The sequence below is a fragment of the Bombyx mandarina genome, chromosome A1, assembly GCF_030267445.1.
Source record: "Bombyx mandarina strain Sakado chromosome A1, ASM3026744v2".
NCBI classification, from domain to species: Eukaryota; Metazoa; Arthropoda; class Insecta; order Lepidoptera; family Bombycidae; genus Bombyx; species Bombyx mandarina.
In genome coordinates this window covers 1,745,714-1,768,655 of record NC_143234.1, presented here as the reverse complement: position 1 = coordinate 1,768,655, position 22,942 = coordinate 1,745,714, and the positions used below count along the sequence as shown (strand labels likewise).

At 35.5% G+C, this 22,942-nt stretch overlaps 1 protein-coding gene across 9 annotated transcripts in view; it reads left to right on the top strand.

The window, feature by feature from the left end:
- The first annotated feature begins 3,406 nt into the window (after positions 1–3,406).
- dop (microtubule-associated serine/threonine (MAST) protein kinase dop) overlaps positions 3,407–22,942 on the top strand; it is a 103,620-nt gene continuing 84,084 nt past the window's right edge. For 8 of the 9 annotated variants that reach the window (XM_089739921.1, XM_089739918.1, XM_089739925.1 and 5 more), the window contains exon 1: positions 3,407–3,795. In XM_089739921.1, coding sequence (XP_089596047.1) covers positions 3,663–3,795 — 133 coding nt within the window. In that variant the 5' untranslated portion in view covers positions 3,407–3,662. The remainder of the gene's footprint in view (positions 3,796–22,942) is intronic. The other variant, XM_089739922.1, reaches the window with a different exon arrangement.

The window sequence follows — 22,942 nt, the reverse complement described above, 5'->3', positions numbered from 1 at the left end:
GCTGATATCTACTGAGGCGACGCACACTCGTGTTTTTCCGTTTCTTTTGACGGATTAACTTTAATTTCGCATAACTACGCACTAGATGGCGCTGTCCACCATTTCAAATGTTGGTTTCAATTGACTAATTTGTCTTGGCCAAACAGCTTCTGATGTTACCATTATTTAATCAATTTGATTTTAGTGTTTTCTTAGCTACATCCGTATGAACAACAAAACTTTAATTTATGATTTTCAATGCATTGGTAATATTTTGCAGATTTAAACAGAAGCATGGTAATACCAATTTTATTTATAACAATGTTATCTCAATAGATGGCGCTAAGCATTTTGTGTGTTTGAGAGAGAAGATATTTTTTACTCTCTCACATAGGAACAATTTTACCAGAGCAAAGTTATGTTATTTTCTGTGAAATATTTCTTAGTTTCTACCTATTTTTTTCCAATTTTACCCATGAACCAAATGTAAAAAACAGGAACAAAATGTTCTGTATAATTCTAAAGTTTTTATTTATTCCGTAACTATTATAACGTACGTCACGTGGTATTAAAAAAACACTACAAATCGCAATGTCAGAACTGGGCAATACTATTTTCGGTTCTATTGAGAGTCAATGAATAAACGGCAGGATTGCCAGTTTTAGAATACAGTATAGGTATCTCAGGTGAATTAGATAAATCATGTAAATTCACAACAAAGCAAATCTAACTAATAGTTCTTCGGTCTGTAATACAGATAATGATAAATAACATAAATAAATCAGATATTACAAGAACAAATAATATAATTCCAATTCAATAAAATTTAACATATTATAAAAATGTTTCTTTTGTTATTATTAACATCTATTGCTTCGGAGTAATCTAGTTTCACCATGTCTATCATCCCGAAAGTTATTTAGAGTAATCAAGATATTCTTTGCATATAAAAAGTAAGTACCAAAAAGAGATGGCGGCGCTCCTGCTCTCAGAGGTTATTCAATTCGCAGTTTTAGCTTCAGTTATAGCTGCTATTAGTGGGCGTGGGCTGATTGAAAGTAATACAAAGCATGGTTTTTCTAAAATAAATGACAGCTTAATCTCCAGGAGCAATGAGCAATTACTGCTAATCACAATATAATTACATCACGACAGGAGGGTTTCAGAAAGGTATTCTTCCGGGAAAAAAGGAGATTACTAAATCGATGAAAACCTATCCATATTTAAAATATATTATATTAAAGTAAAATATCTACAACAGAACTTAAGGACATAATATAGATTCTAGAATGTCTTTCGTTAGACGATCTCACGGCACACTTGGAATTAAAAAGTTATTGGAGTCCTATACTGAAGCCCTGCCTATTAGAGGTTTGATCATAGCGCACATTCCCCAGCTCATTTGAGCCGGCAAGTTAGTCTCAAATATAAGATTCAATAACTGTGACAAACTTGTGGCAGCTCCTTATGTTAGATATTCTATTAGTGCATTATCAATGGATTAGATTCGTCCTACGTTTCTACCATCAGTAAGGCTTTTCGTGTCTTATCTATGGTTCTAGAGGAGCTATAATTTATAGAGCTGACAGTACTGAGATTGAAAAAAAAAGTCTATTATTAAGATAAGTGTAATAATTATCTATGGTATGCTTTCGGCGGCGGCATCTGTAAAAGTAAGCAAACATGAAAAAGTGAAACAAAGCCGATGAACTTCTAGTTCTTCTTTAAGGCTGACCTAAGCAGCTCACTGAAAAAATCTTAGAATTTTTTTCTCTACCTATCCCCAGGTAGCCTAAGGGGCTATTTCAGCTTCACGCGGTTACTTAGCTCATGGGCTCAACCTGAGAGAATTTACTAACAGTAGGCCTAGCAAGAGCACTGCTTTTCAGAAGTTACCACCGGATCGGAAATGCTACTCACTGAGAAGATCCGGCGAGAAGTCGGTGGGCTCTGTCTATTAAGTTAGGTCACTCATAATCGTCGAGTTCGAGGAGGACGGTGATTGGTGTTTGAAGAGCCTAAAAGCACCCAGAATGGGTTCGGGGGTTCCGACAAGGTATGTTTCGGGCGACGGCGGCTTAGTGTTACCCCGTCGCCTGGGTCGGATATGATCAGTAAATAACCATCATCTTACTGAGACTTTATTTCATCCCATCTATTTAAAGCCACAAATTGAACAGTTTCAAATTGTAAATTAAAAATACATACTCCTTACGTATAAATTAGATTAAAACTAGGCTCGAAGGTCTTGTATCCGTTGGCCGTAAACAAATGTTATATTAACAACATTTCTAATTACGTGTATACCACACCACACCTTTCTATTGAGTTTAGAAAATACCTATGACTCGAACTGACACAAAATATCTATGGCGATAATGGCCACAAGCTGTTCCAATACCTATTCTTCCAACCATTATTTTATACATTTTGTTTGAAAAAAAAAAAAACAGTTTACAGTTAGTAAACTGCAACTGCAAAATATGCTACTGGCCTTTTTATTTCTCGCTGTTATTTGAATTAAAATCAATTTATGGTTTAATCTCGTGTTATTTTTGTAATTTTAATATTCCCAACGTTTCGATCATTTTACACCTTTCGCGGTCAAGGCGATCCACCAATGGAAATAGAATGAATTTAAGCTAATATAGAAAACGAGACATGCAAACGCAAAACCAACTTGGTTTAATTAGCTACATTTCGTGAAAACCTACGATATGAATATTATTGTTTAATAATTTGTCTGATTGGTAGCTCTGAAAAGAAAGAGAAGCTTGGTACTTTAACCTAGGCCCCAGTTAAGAAAGTCTTTTTTAGCTTCGCAATCTTCTTTGCTGCACTAAAACGTCAAAGTCTGTTTCTAATACAGTGAACATGTAATCCCGTGATACGGTCACAATCTGTTCGCTGTTGTGTTATATTTATTAAATGGTTATGTTATGTTGTGATATTAATATTATGAGCAAATGACTTTTTTTCATAGTAAAACTCTTTCTGCCTTAGTAAGGTATTTGAGATCATGGTCTACCCATGGAACCCTTAGATTTTACAACGTGAACGACGCTACCTCACTTAAAACAATCTTTAACCGTAGAGTATAGCAGTTGTCCTATCTTCCAACTTGGAACATACGATTTTTTAGAGGCAAACATAGACCGAATAACCTAAATTGACTAGACTCTCTTTCATGCTCCTATTATGTATCCTTCTCCTTCTCCTCAATCGAATTATACAACGAAAAGGTAAGAGAAAAGGGCTTTGCAGGCAGTTCATTGATAAGTACAAAGTATTGAACGACAGCTGAGAACGTGGCGAAGTAAGAGTATTGAAGTCAAAGTACAGAGTAGCCAAAAATAGGTTTGTTATAAAATGATATTTGGTATCGATACGTTTTGCCTATCCCTACTTTTCGGTTTGTAGTGTCGGCAGTGTTTGTGTGACGGATGCCAGTTTCTTTAGTCTGTGGACTTGGAATGTGGACGGAGTGTTGCAAATAACATGGCATAGCATAAAATAAATAATATTTGCATTTGCTGTGCGAAATACATTATTATCTAAATGTGTCGATACGTTTCGTTAAATATAAAAGGTGTCATGTGAAAAGACTGCGACTTTTAATTCTTTGCGCAGGGTAATAAATGGGGGTAGCTTTTGTGATTTTTAATGTATTGTGGTGAGTGGAGATGGATCGGCGTTGTTCCCAGTCCGTTCGGACGCTGGTTTTCGACGATTCGGACTCCGACGCGTCTAAAAGCGGGCAGAAGAAGGATTTGGCTTCAACAGGAGCTCCTTCGTCGTTGAATCAGAGCGCTGAAGGTGCGTGAAATGTCGATATTTTGTTATTGTGTAGGTACACTGTTTGTTTTCAAGGTTTGACCGCGGTCAGTCGAATCTGCTTGAATGAATGTACGGCGCTAGTCGTTGCGCGTGAGTTATTAAACGAAATGTGGAGAAAAGCTATTCAAAATGAATTGAAAGAGCACCTCAGTTGATATAAACATGAATTTCATACTTTCTGAAATAGATTCAGATTTGTTTCGATGATAAAAATAAACAAAACCTTAACGATTACATTACTTAATGCTTGTTTCTCCAATGTGCTTTTGTAATTACTTTCTGATATTTTTATCTGACAGGTAAAGAACAAACAAACAAACATGTGTATGCATAATAATATAATTCAAGATATACATATGCAGTGGAACGGGACCAAGTTTCACTTCTTAGTTTTATTTTCATGAACCCATCAATTTCCCACCACTATCAGCTGTTTTCATCTAAAATATATCTATTGTTTCTTAAAGTACACATTAAGTAGTATTAAAAAACAAAGCTATTTCATAATTAGACACACTTTTACAGTTTTTTATTTGGATTTCTCCTGTTCATTATTTTTGATGCTTAAAATACTTTGTACAGTGAAGTATGTGGTAGCAGACAACTAAGGTGTAATTCATACAGGTCTAAATATTGTACTAACTTCCATCTTATTAATGTGAAAGTGTCTGTTGTTTGCTAATTCTTCTTTCTTATTGAAAAGCAACAGATTGAAATGATTTTTTTAAAGTGATAGTTTCACTTCAGAACAGTGACATAGGCTATCTTTTATCCTAAAAAAAATATCTCATTCGCATGGGAAACAATAGGAAAATTATTAAATTTTCTAGAATCAGACAGGTGAAGCTACAAATAATAGCTAGTTTTCTATATATGTATATGGATCATAGATATTTTTAGGTCTTAAAGTAATAAGCATGACATTGGGTTATAAAAGTACTTTTAATAATGTGTTATTTTAATTAAACACTGGTGACCCGTCCTTGCTTTTCTTCAGAAACATTAAATTTTATTATTGATAGCTGAGTCCTGCAATACTACCTGCGGTTATTGTCATACCGCGGGTGTCGCCGCGGGGCGAAGCTAGTCTAAAAAAGTAGCCTAAGTTACTCCTTATATCATCAGCTACCTATCAGTGAAAGTCTCGTCAAAATCGGTCTAGCTGTTCCAGAGATTAGCTGGAACAAACAAACAGAAAGGCAGACAAAAAATAAAAAAATAAAAAATTTGGTATATGTACTGTGGTATACATATTTACGCATTTAGTAAAAAGTGATTATTTTATTATTACAAACAGACACTCCAATTTAGTTTTTTTGTATAGATGATTTGAGTAAAATGGAGAAAATAAAATTTTGTTATTGTTAGTCTGATAACCATTTACTGGTATTCACAGAGTTGTGTTGGTAGGTCACACTAGTGTAAAATAAAAATGTTAACCACAAATATGTTATTCTCACACCTGAACAATAGCAATGCGCTCTGTGGTATGGTTCTACATGCTCTGATAAATTCTAATCTAGAGTAAGTGTGAGAAAATCTAAGTTGCCATCATTTTATAATAATAATTGATGTATAAATATACACTGTACAACACATTGTCAATTAATTTGAGTAATATGTTCTCGAGATATGATATTCTAACTGGTAGCTGGGATGACTGAATATCATTAGTCCATAAGTGGTGATACACATTCTTGATGAGATTTACCAGATCTATTAGTGGTTTAGTGTTGTAAGTAAGGGTAGAACCTTTAAACTGCTATTTTTTGCCACAAAGCAGGCATCCCTTTTGGTTTGAAAGGTGATACAGCTTGTCGTAGAGTAAAATTGAGACCTCAAGTCTGTAGTTAAATGAAAATATTTATGTTGTCATGTCTATACAAGCTCCTAACCATTTCATATCAAGTAGGCTAAGCTGAAGGTAAGAAAGGAAGCTAGGTGTGGAAGGAACACACTTATGTGTGTCAGCTTAAAAAAAAAAAACAGTTTTTACTGGCTTAACTTATGAATAAATCAAAACATTTACTTAATTGCGACAAAGAGATAGTACAATAAGAATATTTAATAAATAAAGAGCTTGTCCCGGATCACCGTGGGAAAATCAGAAATTATTGTAACCATACTCGGTTGTGTTTACTAACGTTGTTAATGACATGTCGATTGTTGTAATAGCCACTCACTCACTTATATCTTTTTTGTTTGATAAAATAGAAATAAACGAGTACATACAACAGAACTGGTCATGTTGATCAAACAAGCTATGAATATTACATACATACAATGCATCAGCATTTAAGTAGAATTTTAAATGTGTGCATACAAAATTATAAAATTCCTTACTTAGTTATTATGGATAAACATAATTTCAGAATAACCTTTATTAATGGTGAGTTGTGCAGTATTCATGAAAATGTATGTATTAAGTGATTGAGGAGAAATGAACACTGTTCAAGTTGTGGAAATGCATGTTGACATGTAACTTACCCATTCAAGATGATAGCAATCCTCCAAGGCTGAGCCCCTTGATTTCGCTCACTACTGAAAATGTAGCAAGAATAGCCCCTCGAGGCTACTAGCAGCTAGGTGGGCTTCTTGTAAGTCCGCACGGGTGGGTACCACCACCCTGCTTATTTCTGCCGTAAAGCAGTAATGCGTTTCGGTTTGAAGGGTGGGGCAGCCGTTGTAACTATACTGAGATCTTAGAACTTATATCTCAAGGTGGGTGACGCATTTACGTTGTAGATATCCATGGGCTCCAGTAACCACTTAACACCAGGTGGGCTGTGAGCTCGGTGAGGGCGGTGGTACCTATCCGCGCGGACCCACAAGAGGTCCTACCACCAGTAGATGTTATGTTCCTTAAAGCACAGGATTGGCAGCGATATTCGTCAAATTTGTTGTTGTTGTATTGTGTTTTCGGATGACAGGATAGCATTTATGGTATCAGTTAGTAGTCCGGTTTAAGCCGTGAAAAAAATCATGCTCAGTGTAGTTCGGTAAACATTTAAAATGAATTTATCGTTGAGAAGGAAAGCATTGATGTGGGAAGTTGAAATAATTGTTTTTTTTTTATTAAAAATTTTAATAATCATAAATAATTATATTAACAGTTAATAAAATGTGGCCGTGCCTATTTTTTCATGTTGCGTGTCTTTCGCCGTGCTTAATCTAGGTCATTAGAAAAAAGTTTAATGTAATTAAATTAACAAAAAGCATGTACAGAAAGTAATTAAATAGTGTGTGAACTAGGAAGTATAACAAGGAAGTAATTTGAAAGCGTTAGTGTCAGCAAATTCATGGAAAATACATAATATTTTTTGGGCTCGCCCACTGACACACATTCATTTATTTTGGTGAATTGAATAACAAAATCGATTTCCGTCTCACTACAGTTCTTCATAGTAAGCAATGTATCGCAATTGCAAAAACCGCTATCTCTATGTATAAGGCAAAATGGTTTTGCAATTATTAACTTTTTCAAATTTAGAACGAGTCCGAAATATTATAGTCGTTAAAGACACGTCTCCGAATTCGAAAGTTTAAAACTAAAATTTCGTGTGTTGCTACATCGGAAAAAAATTCCCACTCACACGGAAAATTGCTTTTTCTCTTAAATTTAACTAGCATTCAACAGCTAAACTAAGTTTGCGATCCTAAGACTTAAAGACTAAACTATATGTCCATTAAGGGTGGTATCTTTTTATCTTATTTTTATTGCATAGATAGGTGGGCGAACTTACAGCCCATAGACATCTACAACGTAAATGCCGCCACCCAACTTGAGATATGAGTTCTAAGTTCTCAGTATAATTACAGCGGCTACCCCACCCTTCAAACCGAAACGCATTACTGCGTCACGACAGAAATAGTCTACCCGTGGTGGTACCTACCCGTGCGGACTCACAAGACGTCCTACCACCAGTAAAAATACCTCAAAGGGTTAATGATGAACAAGTTGATATAAATTATTCGAGTTTACATGATAACTTGGATGACGCCCGAAATGATGCTAATCACTCGACAAAACGTTTGGGTCGTTGTTCGTTATCATGGTTCTTCCACGAATGCTGAAAATTCAGCCGGGCATCATGTAGTCGTCGAAGTCGTCGTGGCCTAAAGGATAAGACGCCCGGTGCACTCGTGTTGAGCGATGCACCGGTGTTCGAATCTCAGGCTGGTACCTATTTTTCTAATGAAATACGTACTTAACAAATGTTCACGATTGACTTCCACGGTGAAGGAATAACATCGTGTAATAAAAATGAAACCCGCAAAATTATAATCTGCGTAATTACTGGTGGTAGAACCTCTTTTGGGTCTGCGCGGGTGGGTACCACCACCCTGCCTATTTCTGGCGTGAAGCAGTAATGCATTTCTGTGCTGAGTTACTCCTTACATCATCAGCTACCTATCAGTGAAAGTCTCGTCAAAATCGGTACAGCCGTTCCAGAGATTAGCCGGAACAACCAGCAGACAGACAGACAAAAATTTAAAAAAATGTTATTTTGGTGTATGTACCGTATATATATTATTATTCATATGCATATAGTAAAAAGCGGTTTTTTTTCAATATTACAAACAGACACTCCAATTTTATTTATATGTATAGATTATGCCATTTTCGGAATTATAGTTGTAGGCAACTGTAGCAAAAAAAAATCACTTCACACTGAAATAACTTACTCAATAATGTCTATTTTGCGCACGATTTATGTTTCATTTAATTACCCGATCATTATCTACTATTGCTACGATAATTAAACAAAGTAATTGACCTTGGCTTGCAATGTGTGCACACATTGGATACACCACAAAATATATTATATACCTAGTTCATAAATATTTTAAACTAGCGACCCGCCCTCGCTTCGCTTCGGAAACATTAAATTTTATTATTGATAGGCGAGTCCCGCCATGTTGCGCGCGGTACGACAATAAATTTTTGTCTATGTACCGTATATACTTCGATCAATAATAGTACTAGATTAAGGATCAGGAACAAAAATAAGACGCTCCAGTGGCCACGTTTGCAGACACGAAAACATCTTCATTTCTTAGAAAAAAGTTTAATAATGTTAACGACTTCAGTTTATTATAAACCTTAAAACTTAAACATAAAGTTTAATTACCATTGAAAAATATATGTATTTAGGTCCTTTCGTCAGAAAAAGAATATTAAGGAATAAATTTAAAATGTCACTTGAACATAAAAAGTCATCAGTACAAAAATATTTATTCTAAAATGATACATAAAGCCTAATTTATAAGGTTAAAAATATTTGTTTAAAATTTCGTGCTTATTGTATTGTGGAACTAGATGTAGTTCTTGGTATTACATTTCAATGCTCAGAACACAGTAAGTATTGAAAGACATAGAGTTGCAGAATATACATATTTGTTTTAGGTTTGTTTTGTATGGTCGCAACTATTTTTGACCGATTCAAAAAAGTAGTAGATAATATTTTACATTTACGCTATTACAACAAATAGGTGATAAAAAATAAAATTCAATAAAGTAAAAAAAATATGAAAGGAAACACGAAACATGTTTTCCACGTATTCTTTATACAGAAGTAATTTAAACAATAATGTAGGTTTAATTACCTTTAAACAGATTCAGTTTGTTATAAAGCTGTCTTTTAGAAGTCATTTTTATATGAGTGGTTTCTTTTTTACAAATATAATGTAATCTTATATCAATGAATTTTTCTATAATCAGTTTAATTTAGGCTTATTTTATGGCTGTGTTCGTTTCCCCCAGAAAACAAATCCTTTTCAGCATATACGCTTAAAATATTTACACATACATATAAAGTTTTTTTAATACTTTTTTGCATTGATTTGCCACCACCATTGAACAATTCTAGAATTTTTATAAGGGTTCTATATTTCTTCTCCTCTTTCTTTCGCGACAATATATATCCATTGTGCACAGCGACAAGGGGCTACTAGGAAATCTACAAACAAAAATAACATTATAAAATAACAAAACTACTCTATGCATTCCCTGTTCAAGAATAGGTGATGTTTGTCACAATAGTTGGTGCCTTGTTGCAAACATTGGCCAAACAATTACAATATTCGTAAATTGTGTTTTATTTACAATATAATTGTGTTTATTATTTTATGAAAAACACTTAATAATATAAATTTACCAAAAAAAGATATTCCTTCCAAAACCTTGGTGTTACGGTGGTTTTTTACTCAGTTTTTGAACGCGCAGTGCAGCGTTTTGACGTCTTAGTGTTGGCTATGATTGGACCATACTAATTTGAAATAAGACCACAAATAAATTTGTGGTCTTATTTTTCGGGCCGTTTTTGAAGCGTTAATCGCGAATCTAGTAGTATTATTGATCGAAGCGTATATATATTCATATGCATGTAGTAAAAAGCGTTTATTTCAATATTACAAACAGACACTCTAATTTTATTTATATGTGTAGATAATTTTCATTTGTGATTTCAACCTTTTGCTCTGCAAAGAGTTATTTATTTTATGAAATGAATGATTGATGAACCTCATAACTGAGAGATGGTGCGGGGCACGTTATTTCTATGAACTCGGGTAACCACTTAATATCAGTCGGGCCATGCATCATCTAGTCATCTAGGGCAAAAGAAAAATGCCGATGCCATTAAGTTGGTTTCAAACTCGCGTGATGGCAATTTCGAGTAGAGATAAAAAAATTAGTACTGATTTAATTAAAATATTTTGTAACTAAATCGGGAGAAAGCAGTCATAATAGTATAAGCGGTAGGCAGCGGCTTGGCTTTGCCACTGGCATTGCTGAAGTCCATGGGCGACGGTAACCACTCACCATCAGGTGAACCGTATGCTCGTCGTCTGCCTACAAGGGCAATAAAAAAAAAAAAAAATTATTTAATGGTATGCATTTATAATCAATAGGCACATAATCATTTATGTAACACAATTGTGCATGTGCTTTTAAACAAATTCCTGGATTTGTATTGTGAAATTAATCATACTAGAGGTCCCGCAGTAGTCGAAATTCGACTATAATTAATTGGAATTGTAAGTTTGTACACTATTATGGTTGTATTTTATACTTCTATAATCACAAATTTCGCCAAGGCTATCTATAAAAAATAATTAATAAAGACAAACAATATTTAATCTATTCTCAATTTGACCACAGATGTGAAGAATAAAAGTTTGACAATAAATAGTATGCATGCGTGTGTGCGTCAAATACATGGTATGTAGTGTGTGTAATGTTTTCTTTGTTGATTTAATGTATCTTTTATGCATTGTTTTAAAAAAATATTAGCATTGTGCACTTCTTCTCTATAAAATTTATAAAATTTCATACTCCTCCGTCCGCGCAATTTTCGTAAAAAGGGATACAAAGTTTTTGCATCACATATTAATATGCTTTTAAACAAATTCCTGGATTTGTATGTTGAAATTAATGAAATATAGACGTCCGATCGAACCCTGACCCGGTTGTTAATATAAATATGGCGTGACCTTGGAATAGTTGCACCGTGTTTTGTCTTTCGCATTGGCAGCTGGCTTCGTACACGATCGACGCGGACCAAACATGGTGTAACTGATTTTATTATTAAAGGCATAAGCTTCTAATTACTTTACAATCATTATCACGACAATGTCTCGTCTCAGCAAGTTCGTTTTGGTATGGTTTTTTTTTCTCTCGATGTCTTGACGAAGTTACGGGCCATTAGGGATTGAGTGAGTTTGACGGGGAATTGACCGAATACTTAACTCGAGGGTGGGTATAAGGTCGAAATTTCAAGACAAATCAATGGAAAAACAAAATTGTTATTTTTATTGAATCCCGCGCATTTTCATATTAATTTACCTTTTAAACCTTCTCTGGATTTCCACAAATAATTCAAGACCAAAATTAGCCATATCAGTCCAGCCGTTCTCGAGTTTTAGCGAGACTAATTTTTATATATATAGATACTAGCTTTTGCCCGCGACTCCGTCCGTGTGGAATAGTTACTTTGGCATAACGCTAAATTTTACCCGCCTTTTACCACCCAACCTTAATATATAGGCATATGCTCTCCCAGACTTTTTTTTAGATCTTTTAAAGGGGAATAATTCTCTCTTAGATTACTTTAGCGAAACTTTAACCGTTTCCGCAGCGCACGCAGTCGCTGAAGTCGTCGTCGTGGCCTAAAGGATAAGACGTCCGGTGCATTCTTGTTGAAGCGATGCACCGGTGTTCGAATCCCGCAGGCGGGTACCAATTTTTCTAATGAAATACGTACTTAACAAATGTTCACGATTGACTTCCACGGTGAAGGAATAACATCGTGTAATAAAAATGAAACCCGCAAAATTATAATTTGCGTAATTAAGTACTGGTGGTAGGACAACATGTGAGTCCGCGCGGATAGGTATCACTGCCCTGCCTATTTCTGCAGTGAAGCAGTAATGCGTTTCGGTTTGAAGGGTGGGGCAGCCGTTGTAACCACGGAATAGATAAATAAGGTTGGAAAGGCATTTGCTCTAATTTTGTATTAGAACCAGTGTCGCCGCTTCATCCCCACTATTTTAATTTCTACACATACACATACTGTGATTACAAGTATTTCGCACACAACAAAAACACCCACACATAAATCTCAGGACAGATATTCGTTCGCAAACTAGCACAAAACACCCGTAGGCATACACACTCACACACGCAAAAAGGCAATAAAAATGTTCATACACGCTAGTGCTTGATAAAATCGATATTCTTTATAGATAAATTATCTGATGAATGAATGGAGAAAATGAAACATGAAATAGATATTGAAAAAGAAAACTATTTTACTTTTATTAATTACAAATAGTCACTGTTCCTGGAATAAAACGTATTTGTTAAGCAGTTGGCGCTTGCTATTAATTGCGAATGAATTTTTCAAAACTAAGTGTATTCTGATTTTTTTATGGTAAAATCATTTTCAGTAAAATGTTTAGAGCAAATAGTACTCGTCTTTGTCTCCAGTTTCCTCTACCTGTCACGTCAATCCATTGTTCCCTGGCGTTAGGTTCTTTAGGAAACCTAAATTTTTTTATTTACTGCATAAGTCAAATAGCATTTTACTTAGATTTTAATACGTCTTAGACAATATAGTAAATACCCGTAAATGAGAGGTCTACATGTCCCTCTATATTATACCTTCACATTAATTCAATGATAATAATTCAATAATAATAATACATATTTATTTTACTCAAAATACGTCTCACTAAGAATATACTAGGTATCATTAATTAAATATAAAATAATGCAAAAATTATCCATGTCAAATGTAAATATAGTCGAGAATTCTGTCGATGATTTTATTTCAACCACATGGTCACCTCACTATCGACAAACTACCACGGCCAATCAGGGCAAAGGCCGAAATTTCAAAGATTGAAGTGTAGAGAACGCAATGCATGTAGTACATTGGAAGCTGACTTGGTCATTGCGTTCATTGGGGAGTACACATCGCGCAATGTATGTGCTATTTATAACTTGCTGCAATAATATTGTTAATGTTTGGAATTTCATAATGCTCAGTATATTTTTATGTTTTAGACAAATAATATTGTAATTAAATGGTAATTTCGACTTACCGATCGAAAGATATACCTCCTCGCTCTATACTTGAGGTCTCATTTTTTGTTTTACAAGTTATAATTGCACAACACGGCACTATAAGGCGGAGATCTGTTCGCCCAAGTATTCCAAAGCGCACTAAACGCGGTGAATGAAAGAATCGGTCGAGTTATGTTTGTATAATCATAACTGTGGCACGCTTGCCCCGCCTACATTACCATTCCAACCTTATTTATCTATTCCGTGGTTGTAACTATACTGAGACCTTAGAACTTATATCTCAAGGTGGGTGGCGCGTCTACGTTGTAGATGTATATGGGCTCCAGTAACCACTTAACACCAGATGGGCTGTGAGCTCTTCCACCCATCTAAGCAATAAAAAAAAAGGAAAAAAAAAACAATTTTGAAACATTTTTTACCCCTTGCATTGATCTTAGCGTGATGTTATATAACCTATATAGCTTTCCTCGATAAATTGACTATTTATCACTGAAATAATTTGTCAAATCGGACCAGTGGCTCTTGAGATTAGCGCGTTCAAACAAACAAACTCTTCAGCTTTATAATATTAGTATAGATGATGATATGATTCTAGTACTTTTAAGATTATTGTAACACATACCGGTGAGTTCTGTCGAAGCGCACCGAATGCAATCATATACGTGTCGCTAACCATGACTCTGTTTCGAACCGATTGCCCTTCGAGTCGCAGCACGATTGATAGATTTTATTATCTCATCTATCGCCACCGGCTATATTCGATTGAGGCGTGTTAATTTCTGGTATGCATCACATATAGGTCATGTTTTATTTAAATTATGTTGTTCAAGAACACGAAATGCGGTAGGTTTTTAAGTCGTCGTGGCCTGAAGGATAACACGTCCGGTGCATTCGTGTTGAGCGATGCAACGGTGTTCGAATCTTAGGCGGGTACCAATTTTTCTAATGAAATACGTACGGAACAAATGTTCACGATTGACTTCCACGGTGAAGGAATAACATCGTGTAATAAAAATGAAACCCGCAAAATTATAATTTGCGTAATTACTGGTGGTAGGACCACTTGTGAGTCCGCGCGGATAGGTACCACTGCCCTGCCTATTTCTGCCGTGAAGCAGTAATGCGTTTCGGTTTGAAGGGTGGGGCAACCTTTGTAACTATATCGAGACCTTAGAACTTATATCTCAAGGTGGAAGGAATTTAGTATTATTAAATAATCACCGATCGTAACCCAGTTATTTAAATACACTATAAAAATGTAGTGTCTCGCCGTTGCCAGCACACAATATATGACTACCCGTCATATACAAGTTTCCAACAATAACATTTGCACCGTCGCTCTTACGGACGATTTCACCAGCTCCATTAAACCTCCCAAAACAGAATCGACGCAGTGAGGCTTGGAACTGCTTGTGTATTTTCTTCTTCTTTCTTTCCTATTACTCTCTGCTGGAGTGTAGGTCTCGAATCAAGTTCTTCCATTTGCATCGGTCTTGGGCAGTCAGTTCTAGCTCCTCCCACGTCATGCCTAAGACGCCCAATTCCTGCCCTACTGAGCGACGCCAAGTTGTTTTGGGGCAGTTTTTCTTCCTTTTGCCAGACACTTTCCAGAGCAGTGCTCTCTTGGATAGGTGGGTAATGTGTGACCAATATAATGCCACTTCCGCGTAAGGATCCTCCCTCCTTACTGCTTGCGTATCTATATATTAATACGTGAAGCAAAAACTTAGTATCCCTTTTTACGAAAATTGCGCGGACGGAGGAGTATGAAAATTTCTACACTTATAGAGAATATTGAGAAGAAGTGCACAATGCTAATATTTTTTTAAATAATGCATAAAAGATACATTAAATCAATAAAGAAAACATTGCACACACTACATACCATGTATTTGACGCACACACGCATGCATACTATTTATTGTCAAACTTTTATTCTTGACGTCTGTGGTACAATTTAGAATAGATTAAATATTGTTTATCTTTATTAATATTTTTTTATAGTGTAGTCTTGGGGAAAGTTGTGATTATAGAAGTATAAAATACAATCATAATAGTCTACAAACTTACAATTCCAATTAATTATAGTCGAATTTCGACTACTGCGGGGCCACTAGTTACTTTAAAAACACGCAGGTCATCTCTACTTGAGACATGAGGTTGTAGTCTCAATTGAAGAATTATCGCGTAACAGCTGTGCAACTATTGAAATCAGAACGTACCCATCACGCACGTTCATAGCGCTATCAATAATTACGTAATTAATTTTGATAGTTTGATATTTATTGTACAATGTTATTCCTCATTTTGGGAGTCGTTCTTGGACACGAATTAGGCTGGGAAATATCCCAGCCTAATTAGTGTCCAATAGGACAGATAGAGAAGACATACAAACGAGTTAACGCATATGTCCAATTTTTTTTTTATTGCTTATATGGGTGGACGGGCTCACAGCCCACCAGATGTTAAGTGGTTACTGGAGCCCATAAACATCCACAACGTAAATGCGCCACCTACCTTGAGATATAAGTTCTAAGGTCTCAAGTTTAGTTACAACGGCTGCCCCACTCTTTAAACCGAAACGCATTACTGCTTCACGGCAGAAATAGGCAGGGTGGTGGTACCCACCCGTGCGGACTTACAAGAAGCCCACCTAGCTGCTAGTAGCCTCGAGGGGCTCACAAGAGGTCCTACCACCAGTAATTACGCAAATTATAATTTTGCGGGTTTCATTTTTATTACACGATGTTATTTCTTCACCGTGGAAGTCAATCGTGAACATTTGTTTAGTACGTATTTCATTAGAAAAATGTCCATTTCTATCATGTCCTATCCAGCTTAGAAAGGCCTTCGGGCCACCAGGTATCCTGCCGTCCCAAAAGAAACTGTTACTCCTAAAATATGAGTATCAAAATTGGATGAAAATCGGTACTTGACTAATTCCCAGAAAAATTGCTATCTTTTGTACGCAATTTACAAAAAAAAAAACGTTTATTGCGTGAATTAATTTATGTTTCATTATAACTGTATCGTTTGTTTTTACAACATTTGAGATTTCCATATTGTAACGTGTAACGTTAATGATACGACTTGATGTAGGTCAGGTAGCGTTTTATCGTCACGTTTTAAATTGGCATAGCAACCAATTGCTGGGCTCTGTTGCTTTAGTAAGATGCTCTGCCGACTCTGGAGCTTGTAAGGACACTTTATTTTGTGTACTTAATTGATGACATGACTGAGTAACTGAAAATATAGTGGTCTGCGAGTTTCGAAGGCATGTCCGAAAAAGTAGTGCATTATTCACTCCACCGGGCTGCAGGGCGGGATCGATGGAGACAGTTGGTTGACGAAATCGGACGGAGTCACGATCCTCGGCAGTGCGGAACCGATCGAAGAGAGAGAGAGAGAGATTCAACTATAAAAAAAAGGCTTTGAAATAACAACCTTGATGGAAAAATATTAAACATATTTAAGTTAATATGCAAATAAATGATATTGAAATTTAGTTCAATAGTTTTCGAGTTGTGCGAGAGAACAAAAAGACCGACAGCAAAAAAATTTTTTTTTTGTTTATTTTCCGTTACTCCTGTTTTTTTTTTATTGCCTTTGTAGGCAGACGAGCATACGGCCCACCTGATGGTGAGTGGTTACCGTCGCCCATGGACTTCAGCAATGCCAGGGGCAGAGCCAAGCTGCTGCCTACCGTAGTACCGTAGTCCTGTGTTTAGTTATTCCCTTTTACTTTTCATCACTGTTCTTTAATGTACAGATACAGCATCTATGGGTTTGTATTAAAATTTATAGACAAATTTAATCTTGCAACAAACGGTTAGTTGATTAAAACAAAGAATTTCTTTTTTAATTGAATTTGATTGTTTGTTTTATTGAATCTCAAAGGTCACACACACTTTTCTTTTACAGATTCCTACAATTTTATTTCGTGTGAAATGAAACGTAAAATTCAAGAAATATTTTTATAGTAAAATTGACGGTAGGTTAGCACTAGTGGATGTTAAAACTTTGGGAGAACTTTTTGGCGGGAACGCGAGGAGTGAAGTTGTGTGATTTGTTTTATTTTGTCTATTTAGTGTTTCTTCAGGTTTAAATGTGAAAGTGCACAAATGTGGGAAAATGAAACAAACCCACTAGACGTAACTTCTCGGGATCTTACAAAAAGTCCACTGAAAAAGTCTCAGTAAATGACCACCATTTTAATGAGATTATATTTTCATCCATCTCATTTCATTTCGTTTTCATTTCATTTCATTTCATGTCACATTAATCAACTTCATTTTATTTCATAATATCGTTATTCATTAAAATTAAAATAAGACTCGACCTTAAAGGTCTTAGTTACCAGGTCATAAAATCCCTAAAAAAATGAAAACTTTAGTCTGCGCCCATAATAACTGTAAAATATTCGAAACGTCCGAAATAATATTATTAAGATGATGATAAAAAGAATCGGGACACTTTAAACTGTAAAACTGTATTAATGATGTCCGCGACGAAATAAAAAAAAAATACTATTTTAAACTTCGTTACGCAAAAGGCAAAAGGAAAATACTCAAAGGTTTTAAAAATGTCATTATCTTTCTTACCGGTGCTATTGGCGGTTTGTGTTTGTGAACTTTCGCATTTCCGATAAAGCTCGCGTGGGAGATACGAAGGTCGTTTTCACTGACACAGCATTCACCAATTCACCAACACAAAACTTCAATTGTAACACCTCACGTCCAACTTCATAGTTTATGTTGTTTGATTGAGCTTGATCGTCTTGCCCATAACAGATAGTTGATTGAAAGGAAAAGAAGTGAAAGCGGGGACTTGGCATTAATCGTCCTAATAATGTTTCCTATGTTTGTCCAACATTCGGCCAACATTTCAATGTTTTCGATCCTGCAGTAGAGAGTTGGATTAAATCTTGACTTAAAACAGTTATTGTGTTTCAGATGTTCAATCTATTAATGACAGACATGTTTTGCGGTCGAAATATAAGGAACACTGTTACTAGCCGGTCCATGACATGTTAGTAGTAGTAGTATCACTTGTCCACTTATTTTATTCCTAAAATAACAGTCTTAATTATTATTATTTTTTGCGTAGTTGGGTGCACGAGCTCACAGCCCACCTGGTGTTAAGTGGTTACTGGAGCCCATAGACATCTACAACGTAAATGCGCCACCCACCTTGAGATATAAGTTCTTAGGTCTCAGTATAGATACAACGGCTACCCCACCCTTCAAATCGAAACGCATTACTGAATCACGGCTGAAATAGGCAGGGCGGTGGTACCTGCCCGTGCGGACTCACAAGAGGGCCTACCACCAGTAAAAAGTATTATTAACATTTACGTTATTAAAACTAATTTAACGTTTAAATTTGTGTGTGTTTTTTTATTTACACAATGTCAAAGAAATGACAAATATTCGTAATGACGAATAATCTTATAGGTTCCGCTGAGTCATCAGCTGGCTTTTCGGTTACATCGGGAAGGTTCTCTGCAACTATTCTTCGATCCGCTTTGATGTCTACACATTACGAGAACAACAATGTTCCTATAAAAAAACTACAACACAATAGCGACTCCAATGTTTTTTTGTTTAATTCGTGACCAATACCTAACAAGACACTTGGATCGTACCATCTGTAACAAGAGAGTACTGTAAAAACAATCTATCAAGAACCAGTTGTTCGTCGTTCGTGAGATGTTTTTTCGCGCGACGTAACTGATCAGCCATGTTCTGCCCACATTCTGGTCCTTTACTACGAGTTTTAGATCAGACGCGCGGATAACGCGCGATTTTAGTATCGAATCAGATTCTTTTGATTTCTAAATTCGACTGAATTGGTTTTTAGTTCACCACTTTACAAGGGACAGTAGCAGTATTTCATTATATGGGTCGTCTATTTTGTCTTTGTATGTCACATAGATGTGTAAACATGATCACATGGTGCTAAGTGGTCACGAGAACCCGGACATCACAGCTTCAATGCCGATGTCGGAGGATCAATTGTATTATAAAATGTACCAACCCTCAAACTGAAATGCATCTACTTTTTGGCTGAAATAGACACGCACAGAAATGTTAAGAGTATGTGGCTTATCCTACACAAAAATTGGATTGTTAATTCATATTGTTACTATATTTAGCACTCGACCTAATAGCAATATGAGATGGGGAATAAATACTAAATATACTTTAAAAATCTAGATTAATCAATTTTTTTTTCCTGTTCTAGTAAACTCCAGGGGTTATTATACTAGATTCTGCGGGCGACTAGGTGAGCTCACTGGGCTTTAACTTTCGCTGCTTCGCAAAATCTACCACCAGATCGGAAACGCGACCCGCTGAGAATATCCGACGAGAAACTCAGTGGGCTTTGTCTTGGTTTTGGATTGGATCGGAATTTTTGATTGTAAAATCAATCAAAAATTGTATTAATTATATGCATACTCTCGCGAACAAATGGTACGCAGCGTTTTCGAGTTTTTTCAACGTTTTGGCAACGTTTTCAATGTCGTGACGTGGACGTTTACGTAATCGTTTCGGTTATTTGTTTTGATACGATGCGATCCAAGAATAGTAAGCACGCTCGGTAATGCATAAATGAAATTTCCGAATATATATAAAAAAATATGATCTTGGCTCAGGTTATGTACGTGTTTAGTGGGTGGGCCCTAAAATCCTTGGGCCCGCGGTCTGCTCACAACACCGTGCAGACCGTTGAGTCTCACATACCCCGCGCGCCCCTTTTGCGCGGGGACCTCGTAGGAGGTTCGGCCCTCTACCCGAAAAAAAAAGGTTATGTACGTGTGCAATTTACTCGGTTAAAACGATGTAGATAGATGATGTATTTGTTTTCGGTGTGCTTAGTGCGAATTTTTTAACGTTCTCGATTGCGTAAAAGTTAACTTAAATTTTTATGCAATTGGAACAGCGCCCATAGCGGCAAACGTTCCAACTCCATACTAATTTGACTTAACTTTTATGCGATCGAGAAGTTAAAAAACTCGCACTAAGCACACTTTTGTCTGTTCTGTCTGTTTGTCGTATTATAAAATAAATATTTATATATATTTATAAACTGGACTGGTTAGTTTGTAAGAGCATATTCCGGATACCGAGAATAACCGGATACACTAGTCTGCTGTCTGTCAAGTGTCAACATTTCCAGCGTCCAGCGACAAGCAGTGTTGTCAAGAATTTTATGAGATCTAACAAAATTCAAATAGATACTAAATAAAACAAGTTAATTTCACGCATGGCACATGCATAACTTTATGTACCGTACGGTCCATGTATAATTTTAATATAAAATTTGACGGCAAATAAACACAATATTCAGCTGCCGACGTATAATACGACGACTTAGTTGTTTGTCGACCACGAAAAATGTAAATTGTTCGAAATAGCAGAAATATAATGAATAGCTGGTGGGCCGTAAGCTCTTCTGCCTACAACGGCAATAAAAAAAATCGCGTTGTGATATGTGCTACGGCAACCAATTCCAATGGATCACCGAATGGACTGTGTGACCTTTCACATATAAACATAAAAAAAAACACTTGCAAAGTAAATACGCATAATCATATTTACATACCAAATATTCAGAACAAACATTGCAGGATAAATAAAAAATATATTCATTACATTCATTTGATATACGTTAAAATTCGATTTGAAATCCGAATACATATATTTTTTTTATCTGCATATTTGAAGTAAGCCGCGACTTGGCTTATCAATATACACGAGTAACCTTCTTTAATCGCCACAAGGTGCGTATCAATCCCAACTGACATTGCTGTGAAGCGAAATTACAATTACTAGAGGTCCCGCAGTAGTCGAAATTCGACTATAATTAATTGGAATTGTAAGTTTGTACACTATTATGATTGTATTTTATACTTCTAAAATCTCAAAATTCGCCAAGCCTACTCTATAAAAAGTATTAATAAAGAAAAACGATATTTAATCTATTCCCAATTTGACCACAGACGTCAAGAACAAAAGTTTTACAATAAATAGTATGCATGCGTGTGTGCGTCAAATACATGGTATGTAGTGTGTGTAATGTTTTCTTTATTGATTTAATGTATCTTTTATGCATTATTTAAAAAAATATTAGCATTGTGCACTTCTTCTTTATATTCTCTATAAGTGTGGAAAATTTCATACTCCTCCGTCCGCGCAATTTTCGTAAAAAGTGATACAAAGTTTTTGCTTCACGTATTAATATATAGATAATTTTAATTTTGCAGACCTTACGAATCGAATATAATCTTGAGTACGTACTTTAGATTCAAGGAATAATAGATGAGCAGTATCGCGTTTGAACAGCGTAAGGGCAATGTGAATAATTTAGCGTTAACCCTTCTAGTAGAGTTGATTGCTCTGTGCCTTTGTTAGAAAATCTTTAAGATGTTATATGTATATATGTACTAGTATTGAGTAGATAAAAAAACGCGTGAAATTTATGTGGGCGAGAAGTGAAACTTACAGAAGTAGTCTATCTCGTTCTCTCGCATGTTAAATTCTAGGTTTGTCTCTTTTTTATTGTAATGTCATTTGTTCGTTTCATTGAATATCAGATATCAGAAAAATGAAACCGCAATCAGACTGGTAAAATAAATAATAGTTTAAAAAAAACTAACAAAATACGCTTTTATCGAAAATGCAAGAAAAAAATAGAAAATAAATTTTAATAAATTTGGATTAAAAATAGTGTAAGAAAAATTTTTAAAATTAAAATTTATTTTGGTTAGTTTTTTTAAACTAATATTTATTTTTCATTTATTAGTTGAATTTCAATATTTTAATTTTTTTTCTTCTTTTTTTTAATATTGAATTATTATTGTCATCGGTCCTTAATAAGTATATCAAATTTCGAGTTAATCCGAAGTTTTGAGGCGAGTTAAAATCATGTTCAAAGATTCCGTTACAAACATACATTACATACGTCCGAAGCTAATAAAAGCGTATTAACAAGGTAATGTTGAAAAATGTTCGTCACAACACTAGCTAGTCTATTTCTGCACAGGTAATTCCAGCGAAGTCATTGTGCGTTCCAATTTGAAGAGCAGCTCGTCCGATGTACCAATGGATTTGAAACTTTAATCTCATGTCTCAAGGTAGGGTATTGGTAGGGTAGGGTATGTAGGCGCCAGTGTTGGTTGGTAAGCGCTTAATACTAGGTTGTCGTTAAATACCAAATGACGCTTGAACAAAAAAAAGAGCATATAGAACAACACTAATATTAAATATTTTGTCTGCATAAAGAATCGAATGCGATATCATATTAAATGGTTCATTTTGATTGTGGTACCAAAATCGAAAAGCAACATTCATTTTCCGACATGGATATAAATTTTGTCTTGTCGAGTTTGGTAAGTTTCGTAATTCAGTCATATTTTTTTTTATAATTGAATGTTTACTGGTGGCCCGGAGGCCTTTCCAGTTTCACCATGACAGCTGGGCGAGCAAAAGCTCCCTAATAACTCAAGAGCAGCTGCTTCGCGAATGAATCTACTAC